The sequence below is a fragment of the Chiloscyllium plagiosum genome, chromosome 23, assembly GCF_004010195.1.
Source record: "Chiloscyllium plagiosum isolate BGI_BamShark_2017 chromosome 23, ASM401019v2, whole genome shotgun sequence".
NCBI classification, from domain to species: Eukaryota; Metazoa; Chordata; class Chondrichthyes; order Orectolobiformes; family Hemiscylliidae; genus Chiloscyllium; species Chiloscyllium plagiosum.
The window spans coordinates 48,963,129-48,983,904 of NC_057732.1; the positions used below are offsets into that span (position 1 = coordinate 48,963,129).

The following is a 20,776-nucleotide window of genomic DNA, read 5'->3' on the forward strand; positions in this document are numbered from 1 at the left end:
GAAATTCAGAGAATTGATCTTTATGTGAGGAAACCACTGTGGCTGACTAAAAGAACAATCAAAATAATGTTGATAAATAATATCATTGTGGTTGAAGGATAGGTTTGTATCTGTTATCAAATACATTATTCTAAAGGGGTATTGCAGTCAGAAATCTTTAATGATTGGAAGTTGTGAAATGTGATATTATCAAACAAATACTGTTTTTTCAAATTATTTTTATCTTCTATAGGAGGGGTATATCATCTATTTCAAACAAGTTAATGTCCTAACTAAAACAATACACTGAGGCTGATATTACTGACCTCTCAGATAACAACTGGTTAATAGTAAGATAGGCCCATAGCTGCTTTGCAAACTCTGGAAGTACATATTTCTGCTTAGCCAGAATCTTGTCAAGTTCATCTATTGGAGAGTCTACTTGAAACATTAGATCATCATTTGCCTGAAAGAGAAAAAATCAGTAAAGCACATGTCAAGGTTTCACATTTGATACATTAATATCATCAACAATCCAGAACCAGCTTAGAACAAATTCTGACAAACTTCTACTGGTAATGTCTGGTCGTGCCTCCAGAATTAAATGTTTTTCAGAGATTTCTCCATTATATTTTTATGTCATTGTTATCTCGAGCCATCTTTTTTTCAATTTACTGCTCTGTGCACAGATTAATTTATCTAATTCAGACCAAACTAAAGCTAAAGTGAAAACTAAAACCAAACCTGATATGTTTACCAAATCATTAGGTAATTTAATCCAAAAAAATCTGATGCATTTTATTCAAGATATCTCTAAAAATTTCAGTGTAGGCTGCTGATATGAGAAGAACTTGAAAATACATAATGATCCGTCAGCTAGTAGTCTTGGAATTCTGCTATACCTGTCGACAACTATTATGTAAATTACAATTCCCATGAAATATAAACAATCTTTATTTGCAGTTACACTTCCTTAAAGCATGTCAAAAGCATAAAGAAAAACAGAAAGCTATCTCAGAAAGAGCAAGCAGAGCAAAAACAAACAGCATGTTCGTATGATCAATTTGAATTTCTGTTAGTTAAACAAAATCATTATTGTTTCTTTTAAACAATGCAACATCTGAATTAAATCAAATTTAGTATGCAGATAGATAACTTGGATTCAAACTAAATTTTAACAAAAGATTTAAGTATTCAGATACAGTTCCTTTTGTTTATAACAGTGTATTCATGCAAATTAAAATTGCCTGCTATATGCAACTGGGTTTAACATGACAGGACACTACTTAAGTATTGAAAATGTCCCATCTGTTTAGTGACCTTTTGTCCAATTTGTCCCAACTCCATTCATTTCCACAGCATTATTTAAAGTAGAGTTGGCACTTAGTACAAACTGTAATCCCACAGAGAGATTTAGAAAGTTTTAAGTAAACATAGAGTTATTGAACATTCATGACTTGTTGCTTACTTATGGTCTTCTTGCATTTTGCACACCTTAACAAGTGCAAGCTTGGAGTAAACAGAGTTGTTTCACCTGGAGGTAAATGACAACTTTAAAATTGATGTCAATGCAGGTCATTGACAAATTTTGCATATTTTATGCGATAAGTGCTGTAACACTAAAGTAGGAGGGTACTTCAGAAAAGATAGTATGAGTGGATAAGATGTGTGACTGGTCAGAACAACTGCCAGGTCAAATTTATTTAAATAAACACAAAGTACTGCTTACTTAGTGGTTAAAATAGTCATGGTCTGCTGAGTTGTAATAGACATAATACTTAATATATTGAACCAATGCACAACAACAATCAAGAAAGCTACCAGAATGCTGAACTACGTAGCTAACACATTAGACTACATCTTAGATTAGATTTAGACTTTATGGTCATGTGTACTCAAGTTCAAAAGTACAGGAGTACAGAGAAAAGTTTTCAAAGTCGTCACACACGGCACCATCTTAGATATAAGTACCTAGGTACAAGAACTTAAGGGGAAGGTAGAAAGAAATAAGGAACTAAGTTAAACGTTAAACGTTAAACAATAGAGTGACCCTTAGTACAGCATAGCTGAAAATGTGTTGCTGGAAAAGCGCAGCAGGTCAGGCAGCATCCAGGGAACAGGAGAATCGACGTTTCGGGCATAAGCCCTTCTTCAGGAAGCCCTTCCTGATGAAGGGCTTATGCCCGAACCGTCGATTCTCCTGTTCCCTGGATGCTGCCTGACCTGCTGCGCTTTTCCAGCAACACATTTTCAGCTCTGATCTCCAGCATCTGCAGACCTCACTTTCTCCTTTGTACAGCATAAAAGAGGGAAATAAAGAAATAAAGTTACAACTTAAACATTACAGTCCTTATTAGTATTAAGTTGAAAATAAAAAAATAAAGCAAAAGTTCAAACTTTGCAGCCTTTCTTAAGTACTTAGCCATGTTGGGACCACACTTCCTATAAATCTTCAATCTCCTCTGCTTTGACATGCTTTCCCTAGACTGGCTCGATCTCCCCTAGCTCCATTGGCTCACTGGGCCCGCTCCTGGCATCTCAGGCTGCCAAAGCTCCAATCCAGGCACCCGTCCACACTGGGCTTTGGCCTCGCCTTCGGTGTGTGCACTGAACATTGGGAACTCCACAAAAGTTACAAGTCAGAATGCAAATTGGAGTTCAGTGCTATGCAGTTTCTAATCAGGAATCACATCATGCATTGCACTTAAACGCTGGGACCTTCTATAGGGAAGCTTTGTTAAACTTGGGAGGGTTTAGGAAACATTTACAAGGATTTTGCCAGGGTGAAGGGTTTAAGTTGTAACTTTATTTTCCTTTTATTATGCTGTACTAAGGGTCACTGTAATGTTTAACTTTTAACTTAGTTCCTTATTTCTTTCTACCTTGCGCTTAAGTTCTTGTGCCTAGATACTTATACCTAAGATGGCGCTGTGTGTGGTGAGTTTGAAAACTTTTCTCTGTATTCCTGTACTTTTGAACTTGAGTACACATGACTTGAGTTATAGGAAGAGGCTGAAAAGGCTGGGATTTTTTTTCCCTGGAGCTTTGGATACTGAGGTTTATAAAATCAGGAGGGCCATGGACAAGGTAAATAGGCAAGGTTTTTTGCCTGGGGTGGGGGAGTCCAAAACTAGAGGGCACAGATTTAAGGTGAGAGGGGAAATGTTTAAGATGGACCAGAGGGGTAACATTTTCATGCAGAGGTGGTGCATGGATGGAACGAGCTGCCAGAAGAAGTGGTAGAGGTGGGTGCAATTACAACATTTAAAAGGCATCTGGGTGGCTATATAAATAGGAAGGGTTTAGAGGTATGTGTCAAGATTAGAGTGGTGCTGGAAAACACAGCAGGTCAGGCAGTATCCAAGGAGCAGGAAAATCGATGTTTCGGGCAAAAGCCCTTCATCATTCCTGATCTTGACTCTGATCTCCAGCATCCGCAGTACCCACTTCCGCTTAGAGATATGTGGTCTACCCATAAATTTACATATTGTACTTACAAAATTAGATCATCAAAATGTTACTTGGAAAGGTCAATGAAGAAGGTTTATGATTTATTATTATTATTTTGGAACTTCTGAGGCTCTATAAGGCTCTGGTCAGACTACATTTGGAGTGTTGTGTGCAGTTTTGGAAAGATGTACTTGCCCTGGAGCATGATCAGAGGAGGTTCCCGATAATGGTCCCAGGAATGAAAAGCTTAACTTATGAGGACTCTGGGTCAATACTTGCTGGAGTTTAGAAGGATAAAGGAGGATCTAATTGAAACATGAAGAATACTGAATGGCCTGGACAGAGTAGATGTTGGGAAGATGTTTCCATTGGTAGGAGAGACTAGGACCTGAGGGAAAAGCTTTAGAGTAAAGGGAAGACCTTTTAGAATGGAGATAAGGAGCATCTTCTTCAGCCAGAGAGTGGTGAATCGATGGAATTCATTGCCACAGAAAACTGTGGAGGCCAGGTCATTGAGTATATTTAAGACTGAGATAGATAGGTTGTTGAGTATCAAGGGGATCAAGGGTTATGGGGAGAAAGTGAGAAAATGGGGTTGAGAAACTTATCAGCCATGATAGAATGGCGGAGCAGATTCGATGGACTGAATAGCCTAATTTCTGCTCCTATGTTTTTAAGGGTTCGAAACTCACTTTTCAGCAGTGGATCAAAACAACATTTCAAAGAAATTATATGACTTAAGTTCAATGACTAGACAAGCTACTTAGTGAGATAATGGCTAAAGTGTTTAACAACTGAAGATTTATGATCTAGGGAGAGACAGATGAAGAGTGGTCAAGAATAGGTCCAAATTAGAAGTAAGGATCCATATCAGCAGAAAGTCAGTTTCATTTTGGTGGCCTTTATGCATATTGGGAGGTGATGGCCTAGAGGTATTAATAATTGACTATTAATCCAGAGACACAGATGATGTCTTGGGAATTGGGATTCAAATCCCGCCATAGCAGGAGCTTGTGTAAATTTTAAAAAAAAACAGGATTAAGAGCCAAATTAAACCACTGCTGATTGTTAGACAAACTATTTGGTTTGCTCATATCATTTAGGAAAGAAAATATGCTGTCTTTACCTCGTCTGTCCTATATGTGACTCCAGACCCAGAGCAATGTTAACTGCCCTCTGGGCAATTAGGGATAGGCAATAAATATTGGCCACGTCAGTGACATCCACATCCCATGATTGGTGATAAAAATGAAAGGCCATCAGAATTAGAAAGAAGTTTTAAGCTGTTTTAACGGTCCAAATCGACAGTGTTCTAAAAAGTACTAAGCCTTTCTTGTAGTTCAGTGAGGACATATCAGTGAGTTAGCCTGTACCTGTTTCTTGGGAAGAGACAATAATGTGGAGAATCACATCTGGTGAATGTTCAAAATTTCACTAAAAGAATAAAGGAGTTAGGAAAAAGGAGCCACCTTTTTGCTGTTTATGGTAAGAAGTTTCCAAATCATCTTGCATATAAATATATATAGATTTTTTGTCTTTTCCATTATGAAATAGACTTAATTTATATGTTATATGTAAAAATACATTTGCAACCTCTTGTGTATACATTCAATCAGTGACTATTACAGTAACCAAATTACAAAAGTAAAATTTATTATTTTTCAAGCCTGGTTTCACTCTGGGATCTGAGTTGTTCAGTATTACCATCAGCTGGAATCATAATACCTACCTTATAAGGATTATATTCACTTTTGTTTCCTATTGCTTAATATTAATAATTCAGTTTACAAATCTATTATGGTTCATATAAATATCTACTTTCTCTTAATTTTTGTTGAAATCTGATTTGTTAGTTAAAACACTGATTCTTTCTATTTCCAGTTGGTTCTGTTTAAACCAATTTGCCACCGGATACCTCAGACAATGATCTATATAATTAAGGAGCTAAAAATGTTTAGATATTTCTCACTAGCACACCAGATTAGCTATAATTGTCTCATTTACAGGTAGTATATATTCTATGTTACTTGTATGAATTTATGATTTCTCATTATTTCCTGCTCCCTTTTATTAGGATATTGGTCTCTCTCAAATGTACTGACCCTCACTTTTGGATTCAAACACCACATAATGTTATAGGTTGGCATTTGAAAGCACTATCTTGGACATACATCATTGCCAGAAATGCTGCCTTTTGGATGAGATGGTGAACTAAGCTCCCATCTTTGTGTTCAACTAGATATTGTGACTATGGTTGTACTGTTTGAAGAAGAGCAAAAGTATCTTCTGTTGGTGACTACCAAGCAACAGATGCTGAATACCAATTTAATGCATAAGACATTGTTTTAATAATGTTAACAAAAGCAAGCTTTTATTTTTTTTCCCTTCCATTGATCTTCATCTTTGTTTCACTTTTCTTTCCCTTTCCTAGTCTCCCATCACTGCCCCATTCTTTCCCTTCTTTCTGCCATTTTCTCATTCTCCCCTTCTCTCTCCTCCTTCTTTCATTTCCCACATTCTCTTGTTGTCTTCGTGCTTTTGGCTTTTTGTTTTATTCTTGTTGATGCACAGATGATAAACAAATGTGTGTTAAGAATTAGATGCGGGGGCCAATTGTTAGTATACCCTAGTTGTGCAAGAGTTTTAACAGCATGCAACCTGCTGTGAATGTTTATCTGAAGTGGAATACAATTGCTGCTGGAAATTAGGTCAAAACGTTTGGAGCAAATGAATGACAAATAATGGTTGTAACCAAACAATATATTTCTTTTCATGTTCAGAAAGTTGTGCTGATCAATGCCTCACTGAATGTACTTACTGAGGACGCGGTCACCAGGCATTGGAGCGGTGAAGGTTTCTTCTCTGCCAGTTTTCCTGCTACAATTATCTCAGAACCGCTGAAATACTTATCAAAACTACTTTGTGTCACATCTGTCACATCGTCACCGTAGTGTATGTCAATCTTTCTCAGCAATGGAGTGGCCACTTCTTCATAGAAATCCTGTCATTCACAATTAGAATCACAGTTTATTAATGTCAACCTAAACTGGACTTGAAAGTTTCAATATCTAAATACAATAATATTTTGCATTGTGAACTCAGTCCTCTTGGTCAGGGATGTAGTGCGGAGGGTAATCAAGCACTAGTGATCAATAAGTCTCACATGGCCAGGAAGGAGAGATCACATCCAGAATGAGACACAGCACAAGCGAATATATAGCTCAGAGAATTTAGAGACAATTTGGGAATTCAGGGCAGAGGGGAAGAGGTGCTTTTTGCTTCCTTCGCTCATAGTTTGTGAGGTTTTTTTAACAGGATAAATTGAAACCCAGGATCAGTTGCTCAGCTCAAAAGATTTTCATCACAGATAAACCTTAAATTCATTGGCTGGTGATAGCTATTAATTTATTTTCTATTATAGGTTACTTTCAGATTGAAAATAAATAGGGGAAATACTTACATGCAACAAACTAAAAGAACAGTACAAAGTTTTAAAACTCAAATTATTAACAAAGCAATTGAAATAGAGAGGCCAGGCCAGAAAATATGGTGTAACCGAATGATGTGGAAGCTGGTGACCCCAATGTAATTCATAGTGACCACATCTGAAGCTAGTGTTGGTTGTTTGATGAACTCCAGCTCACACATGATGAACTGGAGTCTGAGCTTCAAATAGTGTAACACATCAAGGAGGGGGAGAGTTACCTGGATGCTGTGTTTCAGGAGGCAGTCACACCGCTTAGATTAACCACCTCAAATTCAGCCACTGGTGAGGGACAGGAGTGTGTGATTACCAGTGAGGCAGCTACAGTGATCCAGGGGTTGGTGCTGAAGGAGCCTGAGCCCTTGAGTTTGTCTAATGGGTTTGAGTTTCTTGCTTCCTGTGTGGATGGAATTTGGGCTATTGGGAAGATGAGCAAACTGATCATAACACCACAGAACCATTCAAGGTGGGGGAGAAAAGAAAAATGTTGCTGTAATTGGGGATAGTATAGTCAGGGATTAGATATTATTCTTTGTGGACAGGATCGAGAGTCCTGAAGGCTATGTTGTCTGCCTCGTGCCCGGGTTTAGGATATCTCATCTGGGCTGCAGAGGAACTTGGAGAGAGAGGGGAAAAATCTACATGTCATGGTCCGTGTAGGTACTGACTATATAGATAGAAGAAGGAAAAAGGTTCTGCTGAGGGAATATGAGCAACTAGGGATTAAATTAAAAATCAGAACTGAAAAGTTTGTAATCTCTGGATTATGACCTGAACCATGAGCAAATTGGCACAGATTAGATTAGATTACTTACAGTGTGGAAACTGGCCCCAAGTCCACACCGACCCGCCGAAGTGCAACCCACCCAGACCCATTCCCCTACATTTACCCCTGCACCTAACACCGCGGGCAATTTAGCGTGGCCAATTCACCTGACCTGCACATTTTTGGACTGTGGGAGGAAACCGGAGCACCCGGAGGAAACCCACGCAGACACGGGAAGAATGTGCAAACTCCACACAGTCAGTCGCCTGAAGCGGGAATTGAACCCGGGTCTCTGGCACTGTGAGGCAACAGTGCTAACCACTGTGCCACCGTGCCACCCACTGGGTCAACAAGATTAAAGAGGTAACGTTTCCAGAACAAGTATTAGGACAGAGAGTAAGGAAAAGTCAGGAATCTAACTTCAAGCACAGCAGGTAAGGGGACAGTTATGAGAAGGGGGCAGTAAATTCAGGAGTGAGGGAGTTGTACTGAAATACACACAATTAACAAAACAAGGTATTTGAGCTTGCAGCACAGATTGAAATTGGCAGATACATTGCTGTGGGTATCACACAGCAAGGGAATCAAGGCTGGGAACTAAATATCCAAGTGAACACGTCCTATTCAAAGGACAGGCAGATAGGCAGAGCGGGTGGGGACTCTTGTTAGTAAGAGATGAAATTAAATCGATAGAAGGAAGTGATATAGAGCTGGAAGATGTAGAATCTATGTGAGTAGAGATGAGGAACTGCAAAGGAGAAACGACCCTGATAGGAGTTACATACTGGCCTGGGAAAGAAAATAAATTAGGAGATCAAAAAGTCATGTAAGATAGGTCACTGTTACAATAATCATGGCAGACTTCAATATGTAGGTGGACTGGGAAAATCAGTTGGTAGCGGATCTTAAGAAAATAAATTCGTGGAATGTCTGTGAGATGGCTTGCTGGAGCAGGTTGTGGTACAGCCCACTAGGGAACAGGCAATTCTGGATTAGGATGTATAATGAAGCACACTTGATTAAGGAATTTAAGGTGAAGGAACCCCATAGGACATAGTGGCATGTGAAACAATCAATACACCTGTTTCTCAAAATTTTGAGATACCTTATGCTACCTGGGTAATCTGATATAGACTGGGACTTTTTAACAAAGACCAGTTGTTCCACATTCAATGGAAAGGACCTACATTGGACATTGACTTTACTGGACTCTAATTAATGTGAATTAATACCAATATCATTTTCTAAGTAATTCATAACTTTTTGTTGTTACTTTTCCTTCTTCCATGTAAGCTTGTTGTGTGTCAATATTGTGAATTATCTCCCAAGCTGAATGCTTGAAAAAAAACTATTGGTTTTAGTTCCTAAACAAAGGCTTTGAGGAGGGGGAAAATCCACAATCCATTTCAAAAGGGAAAATAAACAAAACAACGTAAATAAGTCCAAAACCACCTCTGTTACAGACAGATGAGGAGAACAGTGAAATTAAATAAATTCACTTCTCCCTCTTGTTTGTGATAAACTGAAGAGCCAGTACAGGAAGGCACAAAATATCAAAACAATAAAGTAGATGAGGCTAAAATAATTCAAATGCAGATCATGCTGTTTTGATGCTTGCCAATATAAATACATCAAAACTCTATTAAAAGACTTGAGATGAAGTTATGATGCCTATCATCAATTTGCCAAGAGAAATACATGGATTTTTCCGTTGACTATTTATAATAGTACATAACTTAATAATGCCCTTTCACCTACCACTCAGAAATGGAAACCTGTTAGAGGAAAATTTGGATTTATTATCAACACTGTAACCATAACTGAGCAGACAACAAAAAAAGCCCCAGAAACAATAGCAGTTAAAACAATGGGAATGGCAGATACAAAGGGCTTTATCTGATTGTTATTAGTAACGCATTACCTTCAGCTGACTGGATGCATTGACATTCGCAATAATACGCCGAGCAATTCCTCGGTTTTCAAGAGCTATCCTTTCTAGAAAGTCGTAGTCCACATCAAAACCAATTCCGAGGCAGAAAAGAGAGATATCTTCCTGCATTTTTCTTCTGACATTTCTCTGGATGTTGCTCAGTTTAATTTCACCTGGATTATAAAATCAAATTCTAAAGATTTGGTATCCCTCTTTGAACAAGTTTTAGTTAAATATTTGAAAGTTACACATTCACTTTTAATGGTCAGTTCAGTACTTTTAATAAAAAGGAAGTAAGTTCTGGCCTTCTGACATCCCAAATGCTTTACAGTCAATACAATACTTATGAAATGTAGTTGTGGTTGTAATGTAGAAAATATGATGGTCAAGTTGCCCACAGCAAGCTCCCAAGGACACCTGTGTACTTCTTGAGGGATGAACATTGGCCAGGATACCGGATGTAACTCCTCTGCTTTTCAAAAGAGTTTCACGGGATATTTTATCTCCATCTGAGAGTGCTGACAGAGACTTTAGCTTACCATGTTATTTGAAGATTTGATAAAAATCATAATGGAGAAAGGTCATCTCACATCTACAAAAAACACCGACAAAAAAATTTAGCATGCCATTAAGAAGCGTCATTCAACAAAATCTAACCTTTTTAAGGAGTTTCTTCATTGAGACCAATAAAATGGCAGTGGAAGTTTTCAGCAATTTATAAGTCTTTATCCAACTATAGTCTATGAGGACCTCATTGTGGCACTCTCTGAAGAAGCAGAGACTCACTGAGCATTGTCAGGCATTTAATTGCACATGTATGGACTCGAGACATTACTGGTCATTTCAGAGGAACAGTGACAGAAACATGTCCAACCATTATACTGCAAAATCTGGGCCAAGTTGAAATTTCAGCAATCCTTTGCAATCATTGCTGTTGCAAAAGTTTAATTTATTGGAGCCCAGCTCTGATGGTTATTTGGTCTGGCTTGGGTAGAACATTTCTGCGGGTTTGGTTTGTGGACAGATTAGTAGTCACTTCTGTTGCCACAGTTGGGTTTTCCCGTAAAGCTGGCTGGAATGTGGGATGTTGGATAAGCAGCTAGAGAGTGAGATACTTTGGTATGGTTGAAAGTTTGGTATATTGACGATAACTTCACAGTCACATATTGCTGAGTCTCTCAGAAGAGATGTACTGGAGACTGTACTGCAGGGATCAATGTTCTTATACTTTAGTATGTAAATGAAAGCCTTTAATGGAACTCCAGAGAGTCAGCCATTTGTAACACTTAGATAAGGCAGAGACAAAAATGCAGCAGAATCAAAACAGGAGCAATCTTGTCTAGGAGAGCAGCCTGACATCTGGACTGAATGCTGACATCTGGACCTCATAGCAGGTAGGATTCAGGATACAAAGTAATGCAGAGTTGTATCCATGGAGGTAGATTAACCCGTAGTGTCTGCTCAAACCAGAAAGAACAGGGGAGGGTTTTGTCTTCTCAATAAATACATGGGAGTAGGTTCTTCAGCTCGCATCATTACATGGATAACAGTTGTTTTGATCAAGCAATGCATATCTTTTTTCTTTTCATTTTACTGACAATGGAAAAGAAAGTGGCAGATATTTACAGTATCAATTGTAAAGCCTTTTCTAATTATATTAAGAATTGGAGGGTGATAAAAGGCCACCAAAGGGCCAATGAAGGAGGGCTGTTTCATGTGAACTCCATGGTCATGGCCAAGGCTTTAAATGACTACTTTGCATTAATGTTCCCTCCTGCTGACTATGCTGAGTTACCATTAGTGCAAAGTGCCTTTGTAAATGTTAAAGTGGATGACATATAAAGATGAAAGGAAAATGTGCTCTCAAATTAGTTTTCCTGATGAAGGGCTTATGCCCGAAACGTCGATTCTCCTGTTCCTTGGATGCTGCCTGACCTGCTGTGCTTTACCAGCAACACATTTTCAGCTCTGATCTCCAGCATCTGCAGACCTCACTTTCTCCTCTAATCATTTTAATGGACTGGGGTGAATATTCTCAATATATAGAAAGGAAAAACAAGCAGGCAAAGGGAGATAATTATAGGCCCATTAGGATGATGATAGTCAGAAGAATGTTGTTAGGAGGACTTGTTAAGGATACCACATATGACTACCTTGAAAGACAAGGATTAATAGAGACTTAAAACATGACTCTAGAAAAGCAAGTCATTCCCTAAGAACGTTGAATTATTCAAGGAGATAGCTAGACTGATGGAAGTAGGTGACCTTGTAATCATTGCAATTTTAAAATTTTAAAGAATTTTCAAAGGTGATTTCATAACCTCAGAATGAACCAAAATGCTTAGCAGTGAATTATGTACACTCAAAATGTAGACAAAGGAATAATATAAGAAAAATAGTGGACAATTTACAAAGGAAATGTATGCAAACAACACTGAGGTAAATAACCAGGGTAATAGATATTTTGATGTTATTTGAGAGATTATGCAGGACACTGAGAAAAATTCCCTTTGTTCTTTGAAGACAGCCATGGGAGTTTTTTATGGCAATCTAAGTGGTAGGCATGACCTTGGTTTAATGATTCAATCTTAGAAGATAAAACATCCCTCAGTATCACACTGAAGTGCCAACATAGATAGTGTGTTCATGACACTGGGGATTGGAGGCAAAGCTGGAGGCACATGGAATTAGTTACATTCTCTTAAATTGCCATCTTTAAAGTTAGCGGTTCCTTAAGGAGGGTGCTCATTACTAGAGCCCTGCACGGATCTACATCGAACCAATACTTTTTTCTAATATTCGCTCATGGGATGTGGGTGTGGCTCACTGGCCTAACATTTTTTGCCCCCATGCCATGAAGAAAGTGATGATGAGCTATCTTCTTGAACTACTATACCATAGGTAGACCCACAATGCTCTTCACAATCTATAACGATGAACTAACTAAATCCGATGAGAATACTGTTCAGCAGTTTGAAAATCTGTGTCAGAACCCTGACTAGAAAGAAAAAATATTGTCTAATCTAGATTTGATGAAGAACTGGGCAAGCACCTAGCAGATGCAATTAACGATCATTATCTATGTAAGCAGATCTAATTTTTATGCTATGTCAACTTCCATTTTACAGTCAGCTCAGTATGAAATGCATTTTGGTGTTATCCTACATGTGCCAAGTCCCACCTGGTCCAGAGGAGTATAATAACATCTCTGAACAAGTTAATTAGAAAAATTCTAAATGTTCACAACCAATGCTGAAAGATTATAACAAAAACAATTGTAGGATGTATGGCTAGACCAATGCAATATAAAGCATTGTAATGCCTAGGGCAAGACCTCGGCAGGGCCTTATCGTAAACATAATGTCCAGTTCAGTTGGTGGAAAGTATAGAGGACTGAAGAAAACTATTTGATTCATTCCTTATCTAAAAACACTTACCACAATAGAATCAGAGAAATGGGTCATTTCACTACAGAAAATAATTACCTGTTTAACTGGTCCCTTATCTTATTGCCATCTGTGAGACCCTGCTGTCTACATATTAACTATAATGTTTCTCTACAACGACCTGACCATAATTCAAGATTAATTCATTGGCTATGATGCACTGACATGAAAGATGCTATATAAATGCAAGTTCTTTTACTCAAATTTTGATGTTCCCTCATTTAAGGTATATATTTGTCAAAATAATGAACTAATTCATGTTGACAGCTATATATTGACAAATATATTGCAAGCTAATTGTGTTGCAATAAAGCAATATGAGAAAAGATCAATTAAGTTGAAATATCTTACAAGACATCAATGTCAATTAAAGCACAAACACAAATATCACCAAACACTGTTTATTTTCATTAAACAATGAAAATCAAGTACTAGAAAATATTTTTGAATGTTACCATACACTAGACGTATTCATATTTCAAACGTACCTGCTGTTTAATAGAAACCGTGTTCATTAGACTACGGAATTCTTGGAATTCAAAGGTGAATGAAATTACATCAGACTTGAGGATTTCAAAAATATTACACTTAAAGAAAAGAGGGAGGTTGAGGCTGTTTTCATGTCATATGGAGTTGTGACCTACAAACACCTACCAATGAATAACAAGGAAACCCTATCAGATGTTCTTATTTATACCTTTCTATTGTGGCCTTAAAAGCTGCAATTTAAACCCATCCAAATCTTATTAGCTAAGTTACGTTTGGTATTATTTGGCACATCTGGATAATTATGTTTCCACTACTATTCACAAGGATGATACCAGACAGAGGGATTTTAACAATTACAGAGAATTGAGAAGATGTAGCCGTTTTTCCCCAGAAGTCTCCAACGGGGCCGGATGGAGACCTTTAACAGAAAGAAGGGGCTAAACTGGGTGGACATGGAAAAAGTGTTTCCACTGTGGAGGAGATCAAACCTCGAAGTCATGGATATAAGATAGTCAGTAATTGGTCCAAATGGGAATTCAGGAGATGTTTTCCCGGAGAAAGTGGTTGAAGTTTGGAATATGTTTTTACAGTGTTGAGATTGCTAACATATGTACATTTAAAAGTTAGCTCCATCAGCACATGAAAGAGAAAGTAACAGAAAGTCATACTGAAATAAAAACAAAACACTGCAGATGCTGGAAATCTGAAATGAAAACAAAAAGTGCTGGAAAAACTCTGTGGAGAGAGAAACAGAATCAACATTTTGAGCCTGGTATGACTCCTGTTCAGAACACAGATTATTTACTACAGGTATTGCATTATTTTCATTGCTTAATGAGGCTAAACAGCATTTGGTTCTGATGAAATTATATTATACTTGAAAGTTAATGCTTGTCTCTCTCCACAGATGCTGCCAGACCTGCTGAGTTTTTCCAGCATTTTCTATTTTTGCTTATACAACAAAACTTTTCTGATAAAGTTACGTGAAGTAAGGTTTGAGGAGGAGTGTGTGGAACATATGTGTTGGTATATATTATTAGACTAAATTGTCTTTATCTGTGCTGGAGATTCCATACATCTTCATCCATTTTATGTATGCATAATGTTACAGATAATATATAAATGTAAGGTAATATATAAGCCCTACTGGACAATAGGACTGCCCTCTCATTAGAGAGAGAGAGAGAGAGAGAGAGAGATGGCTGGTGGTGGTTTAACCTGAGGGTCACTATACCTCAGGCAAGAGGAGAGGTTGAGAATGAGAGTCCTTTATAGTAACCTCAGTTGGTGTGGGAATTGAACCCATACAATTGGCAATACTCTGCACCACAAACCATCTATCCAGCCAACTGAGCACCAGATAATGTACATTATTGTTAGCATGTTCTTACCTACTGTGGGGTCTCCATCTGATACCATAATAATGAACGATACAGATCGTGGATCGAGCAGACCCAAATTATTGGCTTCCGTTAATATATAAATGGCTGACAGGACTGCTTCATTGATGTTTGTTCCTGTTAAAGGATAAAAGATGGGAACTGTAAATGAATGATGCATGCCATGTAAATAAATTAATGCTTCTCGAATTGGTGGAGCAATTTGGATGTAGAGAGCTGGAGTAAATATATGATTATTTTTGGATTTGCTTTTTTTTTTAACCAAGAAGTGTATAAGAGTTGCAACATCATGTTGCACCCAATACAGGACATTGATGAGACCACTTTTGGAATACTGCATATAATTCTGGCCACCTTTCTATAGGAAGGATATTGATAAACTTGAGAGGGCGCAGAAAAGATTTACAGGGTGTTGCCGGGAATGGAGGGTTTGAGCTAATGGGATAAGCTGATTGGACTGGGGCTCATTTCCCTAGAGTAAAGCAGGCTGAGGGGTGACCTTATAGATATTTATAAAATCATGAGGGGCATCAATAGGGTGAACAGTCAAGGTCTTTTTCCAAGAGTGGAGGAGTCCAAAACTAGGGAGCAATGATTTATGGTGAGAGGAGAAAGATTTAAAAAGGATCTGAAGGGTAAATTTTTCACACAGAGGGTGGTGCATGTATGGAACATGCTGCCCGAAGAAATGATGGAGTCTGGTACAATTACAACATTTAAGAGGCATCTGGATGGGTATATGAATAGGAAGGGCTATGAGAGATATGGGCCAAGTGCTGGCAAATGGAACTAGGTCAGATTGGGCTGCCTGGTGGACATGGATGAGCTAGACTGAAGGGTCTACTTCCATTCTGTATAGCTCTATGACTCTAAAAGTTCTGTTTTCTTTCACTAGTTGTCTGCAACAGTTATACTTTTCAGAAATGTCAATTTTTTGTTTTATATATCTCCATATTAACCAAATCCTTCGCTCTTCAGATATCATGGGCTGGACTTTACACCTCATTGTTTGTGGGTTGAAGGCGAGGGTCCTATAAAATCTTACTTTGACTTTCCCACTGTCCACCTGCCCCTGTGAACTATTAGAAATTTTGTTGAGGGCAGATCACCTGACCTTCGGGCTATTTGGGATATTGAATGACTAATGGGTAATTTGGGGCCTCTTTTGCTGAAGCCTGTATTTATCTCAAATCTGGAGGTTTAGCCACATACCGCTGGGCAAGGAGGAGGGGATTTCTTTGGTATATTTAGCAGCAAGCCCCCACCCCGTTCAACCTCCTGAGATTATCCTCCTCTCTTAGCCCTCTCCTGGCCCTCTTGAACTTGGCATCCCCACCCTCCACTGACCTTCCACCCCATTGCTGAGATCTCCAGATTCAGGGCTGACCTGGTCTCCCCAGTGTGGTGGGACAGTCTGTAGTTTCAGGATTGGCCTTTCCACCACTCTGGCTCTGCTAGATCCAGAGATTTGCTCCCCATCCAATTGACCGACAGCACTCCAAGGCGGAGCTCCAGAGGTCTTGCCTTAAATACTGATCCAGATGCAGTGGGAGGGGCTTGGCCAGGATCATGGCAGGCTGTACCAAGATTTTTTAAACTGGAGAGGGAGAAATCTGCAGAAAATTCAACCTCACGTCAAAAATATTTACTTGAGACTGGAGGCAGAGATTTACAATTCCTTGTTGATCTGCAACCTTTCCTGAGCAGCAAACTTAGCAGAGGCTTTACTGGATCAGGCTACATCAGCATCACGTTCACTGCAGATAGTGGCCTGTCTGTAGTCAATGTCTCATATCCTGATCATTCTCCACCATCTACAAGATTGACATCGAGAGTAAGATCCCCACCAAACCAGCACAGGGGATCAATATGTATCACACAAATAGCCTTTCAGGTTCTTTAATGCTGGGCCTCATGGTGAATGTAACAGGACTGTGCAATTTTTAAATAAGTTCACTCATGGGATGTGAGTGTTACGGGCCAGGCCAGCATTTACTGTCCATTTCTAATTGCCTAGAGGACAGTTAAGAGTCAACCACATTACTGTGGGTCTCGAGTCACATGTAGGCCAGACAAGGTTAGGATAACAGGTAAAGGTCATTAATGAACCAGATGGGTTTTTCCTGACAATTGACAGTGACTTCCTGGTCATCAGTTGACCCTTAATTCCAGATTCTTCATTAAATTCAAATTCCGCCATCTGCCATGGCGGGATTTGAACCTGGGTGCCCAGAACATTAGCTGAGTTTCTGGATTAATATTCTATGATGATACCACTAGGCCATCACCTTTGCAATGCAACAAACTCACTGCACACTGCAAAAGGACATTACAGGGAACATTGAATACTCACCACATGCCTGAAGTGGCATAACCTCCTTTAAAATGTTCAATGACATTCAAGACAAAGCAGTTCACTGAACCACTGACCCTGTCACTGGACTCAGTAACACCCTACTCTGGCACTGTGTGGTTCTAGAATGTCAACTATTGCAGAGCTCATTACAACAACTCACAAAATTGCTTTCACACCATCATCCAGCCTTGTGAGCTCTGGACTAAAACTGGCCAAGAACTATAACATCTTAATTGTCAGCACCATCATTCCCTCATGCAACTCTGAGGGTATACACCATTCTGATTTGAGCACAGTTACATGTTCCTTTATTTTTCTGGTTCCAGAACTTAGAATTACCCTCTCAGCACCATGATGGAGGGAATACAATCATTAGAAAGGTTTCATGGACTTTTAAGGTGGTTAGTCATTAATGTTGTCTGGGTGGACAGTAAACATAGGCTTGTCTATATTTCCCACATCCCAACACAAATCAAAAATCCCTTATATGTCAATTACATTTTGTTTTCTTAAGAGACAAGTTAAATGTAGATCCCTCTTAGTAGCAGATCAATATATTGTGGGTTACATGACTTTACTGTTTCTGCTGAGATAGAGCATTGTTTCATCAACCTGCGACAAACAGCATCAGAGGTGGTTCACTCCAAATCAAACTGAGTGAGGGGAATGTAAACCACATTACTGAGAGGGAATAAAAATAACAAGGTTCCCTCATCAACTCTGTGAGTTAGTCAGTCAGTGGATATCATCTCTGTCTCAGCTTTTCTTCTCAGTCTGTACAGTGTTAGCTGATCTCAGCCATGCGACAAGAATTAGCCTCATCATCAGCTTAATTATGTTAATTATTGACACACAGGGTTGAGTTTAGCTGTGATATCCACACAACTGAAACAATGCTAGCTGCCAAACCTCTTATTATTTGATAGGATATAGGCATCACTGGCAAGGGCAGTATTTGTTGTTCATCGTTGAGAGACCTTGCAACTGAATGTCTTGCTAGACTATTTCAGATATAACTCCCTACACACCCCCCCCCCCCTCACTGTCCAGCATGTGGTCCGGACCAGATAAGGATAGCAGGTTTTCCTTGCCTGCTGATGAACAAGGACGGTTTTATTGACAATCGATCGATGATAGTTTCATGGTCATCAGTGCTGTGACTAGTTTTCAATTCCAGATTAGTAAATTGAATTCAACTGCCAAAGAATCACAGAAGCATCACAGAGCAGAAGGAGGCCATTCAGTCCATCCTGCCTGCAATGGCTCTTCACACAACCAAAATTACTTAGTGCCAGTCTCCTGCTTCTCCCCCAAAGTCTGCACACTATTTCTATCTGAATAATTACCCAATGCCCTCTTAAATGCCTTAATTGAACCAGCCTCCACCATATATCCAGGCAACATATTCCATACCTAACTACTCACTGAGAAAAAAATCTTTTTTTTCTCATATCAACCCTTGCTTCCTTTGCACGTCACTTTTTATCCATGCTTTCTTCTTCTTGTTCCTTTTACAAGTGGAAACAATTTCTCCCTATTTACTCTATCCAAACCACTCATGATGTTGAAAATCTCCACCAGTACCATCATCACTTGATGAAGGGCCAGTGTTCCAATTGTGATTTCAAATAAACCTGTTGGACTATAACCTGGTGTCTTGAGATGTTTGATCTTGACCACCCCAATCCAACACCAACACCTCCATATCACGTCTTCTCTCCAAGGTGAACTGTCCCAATTCTTCAACCTATTCTCATCCTCATCCTTGGAACCAATCTTGTAAATCCCTTCTGCACTCTCTTCAATGTATTCACACGTTTCCTATAATGTGACCCAGAAATATACATAATACTCCAACTGAGCAGTGGTGAGCAGTGCTCCAGGTCCCAGAGCATTAGCCTTTGCTTTTGGGTCACTAGTTAGTAGAATTAGAAGTGCATGTCAAACTTCCTGTAACTCATACATTAATGACAGCCACTTAGATGAGATACTGTATGGAATCATGTGTAGCAAACCATACACACATTTGAAATTTGATGAAGAAAAAGCAGAAAACAAATAAACCAACATCTTTGAACTAATTTTTAAATAGTTGTGGATGGTACTACAACTTGTTGCCACTAAGTTGCCACTAATTCCAACCTATGAATTGTCATTTAGCAATTGCTATTTTATTACGATGTCATTGCGAGGAGTAAAATCGAGTTAAAGTCCTTCCTCACAGGGAATCTCAGCAATGAGTCACCTGGGGTTATGCTTATCCATCCCTAAACACATACCACCACTCGGCTGGATTTTCTCAATATATTTTTTGGCATCCTCAATCTGATTGGGAGTGGCTGGAACCAGATGTTGATTCCAGAAACGAATGTTGTGGTTGAAATCAATAATTGTGAACTGGTCCTCTGGGCGGAGATCAGACAGGATTGTTGCCATGGCTTCAACAGTCTAATATAGAGAATGAAAAATATTGATTAGTTGAAGTGAAGTTTGTTCATCATCGGTTTCAGTCTTCACCAACAATCAGGTGTGTTGAAAAGTTGCAGTGAGTCACATTTGCAATTTATTCTTGGGTCATTCTAAACATGTGGTCATTCAATTGAAAAAAAAAAATCTGGAATGTTGTGAAAAGCTTATGTTTTTTGAGAAAGGGACATTTTTTGAAGCAAATACAGAGAATGTTGGAGAAGCTCAGCAGATCTGGTAGCATCTGTGGAGACAGCAATAGAGTTAACGTTTTGCTTAAGTATGACTCTTCCTCAGGATTGAAAGGCATTTTTATTATATATACTTTTGACATAACCAGAGGAGGGGCAAGAGGACAGATGGTGTCGAAACTCAATGTAAAATACAAAAGGGAGGCTTATTGAGAAGAAAGAAAAAGAAAGATGTAAAATGGGTGTAAATAAAGGTGTGAAAGGGAGAGAATTAATCCTGTTTACTGTGTGCAAAGAAAACAAGACATAAACATGACAGGGCTGTGGAGGAGAGAATGTAAGAAAAATGGAGTTCTGAGGTCATCACTTTTCATTCTGAGGTCCTTCTCTCTGTTTGGGATTGTTTGTGGAATTGGTGCATCTCAGGAAATTGAAAGTGCATGTAGTGATTGGAACAGGTGGACCTTATTGACTATGAGATCCTTGATTGGGATTGTTAACCTGGGCCAATCAAGGAACCCTGACTGACTGACATTAGCAGGTGATGCAGAATCTCCTCATTTCAAGGACTGACTCTGAGCTGGCAGGCCACATCCAGTGTACACCCTTTATGGTAAAAACAATGACTGCAGATGCTGGAAATCAGATTCTGGATTAGTGGTGCTGGAAAAGCATAACAGTTCAGGCAGCATCCGAGGAGCAGTAAAATCAATGTTTTGGGCAAAAGCCCTTCATCAGGAATACTGATTCCTGTATTCCTGATGAAGGGCTTTTGCCCGAAATGTCGATTTTACTGCTCCTCGGATGCTGCCTGAACTG

General features: G+C 39.0%; 1 protein-coding gene across 1 annotated transcript in view; it reads right to left on the minus strand.

The window, feature by feature from the left end:
• Nucleotides 1-20,776, minus strand: part of itih2 (inter-alpha-trypsin inhibitor heavy chain 2) — a 63,055-nt gene that overhangs the window by 21,551 nt on the left and 20,728 nt on the right. Inside the window, exons 7-11 of the mRNA XM_043713225.1 lie at nt 19,580-19,748; nt 14,936-15,061; nt 9,601-9,782; nt 6,248-6,430; nt 306-445 (exon numbers count right to left, since the gene is read on the minus strand). Coding sequence (XP_043569160.1) covers nt 306-445; nt 6,248-6,430; nt 9,601-9,782; nt 14,936-15,061; nt 19,580-19,748 — 800 coding nt within the window. The remainder of the gene's footprint in view (nt 1-305; nt 446-6,247; nt 6,431-9,600; nt 9,783-14,935; nt 15,062-19,579; nt 19,749-20,776) is intronic.